This window comes from Rutidosis leptorrhynchoides, chromosome 2 (assembly GCF_046630445.1).
Source record: "Rutidosis leptorrhynchoides isolate AG116_Rl617_1_P2 chromosome 2, CSIRO_AGI_Rlap_v1, whole genome shotgun sequence".
Classification (NCBI taxonomy): Eukaryota; Viridiplantae; Streptophyta; class Magnoliopsida; order Asterales; family Asteraceae; genus Rutidosis; species Rutidosis leptorrhynchoides.
In genome coordinates, this window is record NC_092334.1 from 411,802,096 (window position 1) to 411,811,674 (window position 9,579).

The 9,579-nt window shown below is 30.8% G+C and overlaps 1 protein-coding gene across 1 annotated transcript; it reads left to right on the top strand.

The window, feature by feature from the left end:
- The first annotated feature begins 8,446 nt into the window (after positions 1–8,446).
- On the top strand, positions 8,447–9,379 carry LOC139892298 (protein MIZU-KUSSEI 1-like). The gene has a single exon (XM_071875355.1). The coding sequence runs from the start codon at positions 8,464–8,466 to the stop codon at positions 9,163–9,165; it is 702 nt and encodes a 233-aa protein (XP_071731456.1). The 5' UTR covers positions 8,447–8,463; the 3' UTR covers positions 9,166–9,379.
- The last annotated feature ends 200 nt before the right edge of the window (positions 9,380–9,579 follow it).

Below are 9,579 nucleotides of genomic sequence, written 5' to 3' on the forward strand. Positions count from 1 at the left end.
TCATTCCAGGATGATCTGAACTAGCTATATGCAAAGGATCGTGAATTGAATTCATCGCGTTTGATTATGTATGAATTTGACTCGTCTCTGAATTTGTAGTCTACATTTTGAAATTAGGGCAAAATCAAATTTCAGATTATGAACGAAACACCGAATTAAAGGCAAGAACAAATAGAATCAAGAAGAAAAGTTGATAACGAATAAAAGATTGATCAATCGAATGACTGAATCAACCAAACACGAGGTAATTTGAAAAAATCGTACAGATAGATCGTCAAATTACGAACACAATTAGATCCTGGCGCTCTGATACCATATGAAATGCGGAATAGAACAAGAATTGAAACGAATTAGATCGTATTCATTGAACAATTGATTGAAATTACAAACTTCATCTTCATACAAGATGAATAAAACTGTACAGTACTAATTAACAAACTAACTGTAATCTAACCTATTAATAACAGATTAGGAGCATATTTACACTTAGCACCCTCATAGTTTCATAAGTTACAAAACAAGATAAAACTTCTATTTATAAATATATTCCATAAATACATCAAACAATCACTATCTCTAAACGAAGAAACAACGACCTAAATAAAAAGATACGCAACGTAAGAAGAAGCATGGAACAAACGCCTAACCAACATTTGGATCCGCTTTCTTCATATTACCATCAATAATTTCCCGGCGAATATGTTTACCCGAACGATTCTCAATTGAATTATTTTGATGATATGTTGTTTATTTTGGCTCAACATATAATTTAATAAGAAACAATGAACGTCTTCAATTATACCACATGACTAAACTACGTATATCATGATTCATGTATATCTTCTTACTTTTCTGCGTGTGTAATTTATTTAAGGGAGGTGATTCTCACATACCACCTTTTGATCCATGTACACTTTTATTACATATAATCATAGTTTTGCTCCTAGGAAGTTGAACTTATATTATTATTATATGTATAATTAAAGTTAAATAGGTAATTAGGTGTACATGAATCAAAAAGTGGTGTGTGTGAGGATCATCTCTCATTTATTTAATATAATTGTTAATAGTAGATACCCACATATCTGCATAAAAGAATTTATAAGTACCCATACATAATAAATGACTTAAGGAAAAAAAAAATCATTATCATTATCATATAATAATATTTAAACTGTTATAAAAGTCAAGAAAAGTGTCTGCCAATTTTCAATACTTATCTCGTGACCATTTTACATTCACATGGATTTGATGTAGACACCATACCAAACTTCTCATTGTTATTTGCTATAAATATGCATCAAATGCAATTGTAAATGATGTATAATTTTCTCAAATATATTTACTTCCTCTCTATTTCTCTCTGCATTACATCAATAGAAATCCATAGGCCACTAAAAGTAGTTATAAACCTACTGAATTATAACACGTTATCAGCACGAAGTGCTCCATATAATCAAGGTTTATATAAGCAAGCACAAGTCACTAATCAAGGTAAGAAATTCTTTAACAATATCTTCTATTATTTATTAGTAAGGTAAATATTATTATCATCATATGTAAAATTATATTTCTGTAATCTAACTTTTATTAACTTTACTAACATTTATATTTATGTTATTTAAGTTATATATGGTCGGTTATACCGCCTGAATTATATTTATGTAATCTAACTTTTATTAACTTCACTAACATTTATTTTTATGTTATTTAAGTTATATATGGTCGGTTATACCGCCTGAATTATATTTCTGTAATTACATTATACCAAATCTTTATTAACAATAAAAGGTCAACCAAGAGACTACGGAAATTTAGAGAACCTATTTATGCATAATAATAATAATAAAAAAGTTCATACAAATCACAAAAGAAAAGTTCGAACAACAAAAGTGGATCAATTTACAAATTTGACATTGAAAGATGTTCAAATAAAGAACAACAAATGGAAGCCATAAGATAAGATTATAATTTATAATTATATTATAATTCACATCAATTTAATCCACTTCAAAATCTACTATCCATTCAGTCCACCCACATAAATACATTTAGATGTGATCAAGAAGAAAATCAGTTGAAGAAAAGTATATATAAACAAAACAGAGATTGGAGCCGAGTTGAAAACGAACACAAAGTCATCACAAGTTATATTATATTAAAAGGATAAATTATTAATTCCTAACTAAACTCAAATATTAATTTGTTAATAAGATTTATTAATCATAAAGTATCCATGTTTACTGATTGAAAAGTCACCGCCGACTTAGGCTACGATGTCGGGAAATTTTAAAGAATCTGATTGATAACGAATTAGTGATCCTATAGTTATGTTTATATTATGGTTAGTTTTGTATAATTAATTAGTTAATACAAATATGAATTATTAAATTAAATAGATTAGATATACTAAATCTAAAATGGATGGTACTGAACGTTTGTGAAGAAGACGATAATACATTTTTCAGGATTTTCATTTTATAACCCTTGTGTATGTATAATGTTACAATTCTAACTTATAAAGTGTTAAAAGAACGGGACCACCCTTAAACCACCTATGTCTTACAATTATCAATCATAGTATGAATGATTTGACCGAGATTATCGCTACACGTTTTTGAAACCTTTTCACATGTTAAACTAGATGAAATAGTTAGCTAGGTAGTTTTACTTAGTAAGCGTGTTATTTTAATAGGAGTATCTATATATATAATTGTTAGCTAGAATTACTTAAATGAAATGGAAGAATATATGAAATTAGGGGATAATACAAATACCATGGGTTATAAATGTGGAAAAACATCTCGAATCAATCGGTATTTTAGAAACTCTGAATGAAAATAACAATTGTTCCGAACAAGAGAAAGCAATGGCAAGTATTTTTCTTAGCAAACATATTGACGAGTCCTTAGAATCTACATATTATATGATCGAAGATCCAAGTGTATTATGGAAAATACTCAAAGATAGATACGATATTAATTATCAAGAAATAATCGTGATCTATGAACAAATAAAATTGAAGATGTTAGTAGACGCGCTTATAAGAATCCCATAGATTCTTATTAATGATGTGGTAACATGGATCATCAGTCTAGTATTTCTTGAATACATGAACATCTTGTTTAGCTCTACAAATAAGTCTCAAAAGAAAAGAAAACGAGAGTGAATCTGTTGAAAAATCTTAATTAAATAAACCATGAGCTACCTTGAGACTTGAATGGTTTGATTTTCTAAGATGTCTAACTTATTATGTGTCACTCCTAAATAAATAATTTTAGACCATAACACATATGTTTATTAGGTGTTATCTTTTATGTACTGCGGATTGTAACTTGTTTGCAGGTAATAGATTTTTGATTATCATGTTGAAATTTTAATATGAATACTGCTAAAGTACAAAATCAATCACATGGTGGGAATATTTGTATTGCATATATTGGTACCACACACACACCATACTCAAATCTAAGAAATATTTCATTAATTTGAAATCAACTGAAGGAATTATAAATACTATATCAGGTATTGCAAACTTGATAAAATGAACGAGAAAGGTAAAATTCATGTTACCAAATGGTACGAATTTTCTGATAAATAAAGTCTTGTTTTCTCTCAAATCAAAAAGAGATTTGTTAAGTTTCTCTGATATATATCATAATGGATATGATTATCGGTCAATGATAACATAAAATGAGAAATATCTATGTAGCACCGAAAAACGCATATGATGAAAAGCGCATATGATGAAAACGCAACGAATATGATTAAAAGCGCATATGATGAAAAGTGCATATGATGAAAAGCGCAGCGCATATGATTAAAAGCGCATATGGTGAAAATGATATATGATGAAAAGCACATATGGTGATTAATGAAAAAGCGCATATGGTGATTGATGAAAAGCACATATGGTGATTAATGAAAAGCACATATGGTGATTAATGAAAAAGCACATATGGTGATTAATGAAAAAGCACATATGGTGATTAATGAAATGAATATTGAGAAAGCATCACCAATGTTTCTTGAAAGAATTCAAGGTTATATATATATGGACCAATTCATCCATCATGTGGACCATTTTGATATTTCATGGTTCTAATAGACGCATCTAGCGGATGGTCTCATGTTTGTGTGTTATCAAGCCATAATATGGCATTTGCAAAGTTTCTTGCACAAATTATTAAATTGAGAACACATTTTTCTGATTACACCATTAAAAGGATGAGACTTGATAATGCTGGTGAGTTAACATCTCAAGGATTTAATGATTATTATATGTCTACAAGGATTGTTGTTGAACATCCAGTTGCTCATGTGCATACACAAAATTGGTTTAGCTGAATCAATAGATAAACGCTTGCAGCTAATAACTAGATAATTGGTAATGAGTACAAAACTCTCAATATTTATATGGGGACATGTAAATTAAATGATGCGATATTAATTCGCATTAAACATAGTGCAAGTCATAAATATTCTCCATTACCAACTTAATTTTGGTCGAGAGCCAAATATTTTCCATCTTAGAACATTTGGTTGTGCGGTTTATGTTCCTATCGCACCACCACAACACACTAAAATGGGTCCTCAAAGGAGAATGGGAATATATGTTGGATATGAAACATATTCAATTATAAGATACATTGAACCCATGACGGGTGATGTTTTTACAGCACGTTTTGCTGATTGTCACTTTAATGAAACATTGTTCCCTAAATTAGGGGGAGAAATGAAAAATAAAGAAAAAGATGCTTCATGAAAAAATAAAGAAAAATATGCTTCATGATGTGAACATCAATTAAGGTATATAGAACTCGCATAAAAGAATGCGAAACAAAAGTTCAAAAATGTTGCATATGCAAGAACTTGCAAATTAATTACCTGATGCATTTAAAGATACAAAAAGAGTGACTAAATCATATATAATAACAGTAAAAGCTCCAGCTCGAATTGAAATTCCAAAAGCTGGCAATAATGTCACTCTTGAGTCTTTGCCACGCATGAAATGTGGAAGATCAATTGGTTCTGAAGATAAAAATCCTCGAAAAGAAAATCAGCTGATAATGAGATAAAATAAAGTGTTCAAGAAGAACCAAATATCAATACTCCTTCTGCAGAGGATATTGATAATAAATACAAAAATTGCAATAAATTATGCAATATAATGGAACCGAAACGGAATGACAAATATTTATGAGAATTTTTCATATAATGACATCGTGAATAAAGATGATGATCTAGAACCAAAATTTGTCATTGAGTGTCAAAATAGACATGACTGAGCTTAATTGAAAGGAGCAATGCGAGCTGAATTAGAATCGCTCAATAAAAGAAAAGTTTTCGGATCAATCGTGATCACTTTTAAAGATGTGAAACGTATGGGATACAAATGAATTTTTATCCGAAAAAGAAATATGCAAATGAAGTTACAAGGCAAAACTAGACTTGTAACTGAAGATTTCTCACAAAGATCAGAAATGAATTATGAGGAAAACTTATCCTCCTGTAATGGATACAATTACTTATTAGATACGTAATCAACCTGGTAGTTACTTAAATGCATCTCATGGATGTTGTTACTACTTATCATTATGGATCATTTATAGTGATATACATGAATATACCTGAAGGGGTTAAGGTATCATAAGCATCTAATGCAAAACCCAAATGAATGTATTCTATTAAATCACAAAGATTTTTTATATGGGTTTATACAATCGGGACGTATGTGGTATAACTGATTAAATAACTACTTGATAAGAAAAGGGTATACATATAAACTTATTTGCACGTGTGTTTTATAAAAACAATGTTCGGATATGTGATCACAGCAGTTTATATCAATTATCTTAAATAAAGAAATCTATGAAGTCATTCAACTTCTAAAGAAAGATTTTGAAATGAAAAAAAAATCAAGTATTACGTTGATTTACATATTGAGCATATGACTAATGACTTACTTATACATCAAACAAATTATACTGAAAAGTTTTTAAAATATTTTAATATGGACAAGACAAAAACCATTAAGTATTTCTATGGTTGTTAGATCTCAATATTGATACTGATCCATTTCATCCTCTTGAAGATCATGAAGATCTTCTTGGTTGAGAAGTTCCATATTTTAGTAAAATTGAGGCTCTTATGTATCTTACAAATTATACAAGACCTGACATTTCTTTTGCAGTTAATTTGTTGACAAGTTTCAGCTCAACCCCTACCAAAAGACATTAGAATGGGATCAAACACATATTTTGATACCTTAGGGGAACTACTGATTTATAATTATTTTATTCTAACAACTCGAAACAAGATTTGTTTGGTTATACGGATGTAGATTATTTATCTGATCCACATAAAGCTAAATCTCAAGCTAGATATTCCTAAATGGAGGCACCGCAATATCATGGCATTCTCAAAAACAAACACTTGTTGCAACATCATCAAATTATGCCGAAGTGATTGAATTACATGAAGCCATTCGGGAATGTTTTTGGTTGAGATCAATGACACAAATAATTATGGATTCTTGTGGACTAGAACGCTATAAAAGTCCAACAACTATCTATGAAGATAATTCAGCTTGCATAGTACAAATGACAGAAGAGTATCAAAAGTGACAGAACAAAACATAAATGCTGACGAGGCGCCAAAACCATAGACGATCTTAAAGGTCATAAGTTTGATGGAAAAGAATGGTATGTTGGTAAGGTGGTAAGGCTCAGAAAAGGACTGAAAGGGAATAGGAATTAAAACAACGGTTTGAGCAAGCCATGAAGGAGACTGTAGACAAATCACAGGGGCTAAACTTGTACATAAAAGATTTAGATGATATAGTTTCAGATGAAAATCTCAGATTCTTCTCATATACTCAAGATCTCGTAAAAGACAACAGATTAAAATGAGATACATTCAATCAATAACTCTGCTGATCTTTATACCAAAGCACTGTCAACCGCTGTTTTCAGAACACACGTTCACAATATTGGCATGAGGCAAGTTCAAAGATGTGACGACTCAGCGATGTCTACTTGAGGGGGAGTCAACTCTATACTGCACTCTTTTTCTCTTGACTAAAGTTTTTATCCCACTAGATTTTTCTTTAGCAAGGTTTTTAACGAGGCAGTACTAGTTGCTCTATAATGAACTAAAATTGTCATCCAAGGGGGAGTGTTATAAAAGTCAAGAAAAGTGTCTGCCAATTTTCAATACTTATCTCGTGACCATTTTACATTCACATGGATTTGATGTAGACACCATACCAAACTTCTCATTGTTATTTGCTATAAATATGCATCAAATGCAATTGTAAATGATGTACAATTTTCTCAAATATATTTACTTCCTCTCTATTTCTCTCTGCATTACATCAATAGAAATCCATAGACCACTAAAAGTAATTATAAATCTACTGAATTATAACATAAACAAACTTTTCAACCTCATGATCAACAGGCACATGCCCAATTTCTACATTAACAAGGGCCTATGTTTTTCTTTATATGTGGTCCAACCCAACAACCCACCCCTTATCTCTTTGTTACGTTTGGTCCTACATTTTCATAACTTTAAACTTTGTCACATCAATCTTCAATCTTAATATAATGATAATATTTAATCATCCCCTAATTACCTAATCTACATTGAAGAATCACATCATACACCCTTTAAAAACTTGTTCAGCCCTAATGTAAAAAGTCAAGGAAAAGAAAAATCCTAGAGTTTTATAACTTTATTACAAGATTGCATTGTTAGATTAGTTCTAACTAGTTTTCGAACTCTCGCTTCGCGCCGGAATTCGGATTTCAATGTATTTTATTGCGTTTAGTTTGTAAAATTATTTCGTGGCTAAAGATAATGTCGTTGAAGCGCAAATCAAGTCGAACAAAAAGGTATAACCCGTGAAAAATTTAAATGTTATTTTAAATTAACAATATATGTGCATCTACGCGTTTACCTATGGAAATGTCGACTTTTAAAAATTTAACGCAAAATCAACGTGTATGAAAAATACCTCAAATATTAAGCGTTTTTAAAAAAAAATCGTTTTGCGTATAGTTAGTGACATTATGTTCGTAAAATTATTTCGAGTTTAACGATGATGCCGGAAAACTTTAACTCGTTGCGAGCGAGAAGATATGATCCGTTGAATATTTGGGTGAAGTTTATTTAAGATTTTTTATGAAAATATTGATGTGGCACTTTAGCCCCCTGTTTGGGGGGCCGGTTTTAATGTTTGAACAAAGTGTGGGAGTTTTTTTGGCAAAGTAGAAGTTGGTTAAAAAAAGGCGAAGTTACGAAAATACTTGTGGAACTATTCATTATTTTTGTCTAATAGTTAACATAATAAAATAATAGTGATAGGACCAAACTTTAGGTTCAACTTTGTTTCCTCTATATATATATTTCTAAGCTTAAACTCTTTTAGTGCTATATTCTCTTTTAAATTTTAAAATAATGCCTTCAGTTTACTCTAGCCCATTTCACCAAATGGACAACATAACCCTGTATTCATTGCTACAACACACAAACCGTAGCGAAAAACGGTCCAAAAGTAGCGGATCAGGCGGGATTTTTCGCATGTTCAAGCTTCTACCAATGTTAACTTCAGGTTGTAAAATGGTGGCGTTGTTAGGGCGGCCCAGTAAGCCGCTACTAACGGATCACGCCACCACTGGTACATTATTTGGATACCGAAGAGGACGTGTAAGTTTAGCCATTCAAGAGGACCCACACCGGCTCCCAATTTTCGTAATCGAGCTTCCAATGAACTCAAGTGCATTCCAAAAGGAAATGGCGTCGGATATTGTTCGTTTGTCGTTAGAAAGCGAAACAAGGAGTCATAAAAAGAAGGTTTTAGAGGAGTTTGTGTGGGCGGTTTATTGTAACGGTAAAAAGTATGGGTATTCGATACGAAGGAAGCAAATGAGTGATGATGAGCTTCATGTTATGCAAATGTTGCGAGGTGTATCGATGGGCGCCGGAGTTCTTCCAGGGTTATCGGAAAAAGATCCGACAACGGATGGAGAGTTGACTTATATGAGAGCAAGATTTGAAAGAGTGGGTGGAAGTAAGGATTCTGAATCTTTTCATATGATTAATCCTGAAGGTGCTGAAAATGGTCAAGAATTGAGTATTTTCTTTGTAAGACTTCGTTAATTTAATTTACTTATTTGAAAAAAAGGAAACAATACATACTTGTCACTTTTTTTGAGTATATGTATAGTGAAGGGTGAATTTGAGTATTAAAATCTTGATATCTTTTACTATAATATGTAAAAAGGTGTTATACATGATTATAGTTATGGTGAGTATGAGTATGACTGAATCGTGATTTTGTATATAGAAAAGTTATTGATGACTCGATGATATATTTGTAGCTTAAATTATAGAGAAATCTAATAATAATCTAAGCGTAGTAGAAATAAAGCTGGATTAATATGTGAAATTAAAATGTGAATTATTAATTCAAGCTGGATTATATTTTCCTGTAATATGTAAAAATGTGAATTATTAATTCAAGCTGGATTATATTGAATTATTAATATGTGATTTTGTTCTATGTTCTATTTT

Bases quoted from the DNA above. Each gene is read 5' to 3' on its own strand.
- LOC139892298 (XM_071875355.1), top strand. From the start codon at position 8,464: ATGCCTTCAGTTTACTCTAGCCCATTTCACCAAATGGACAACATAACC.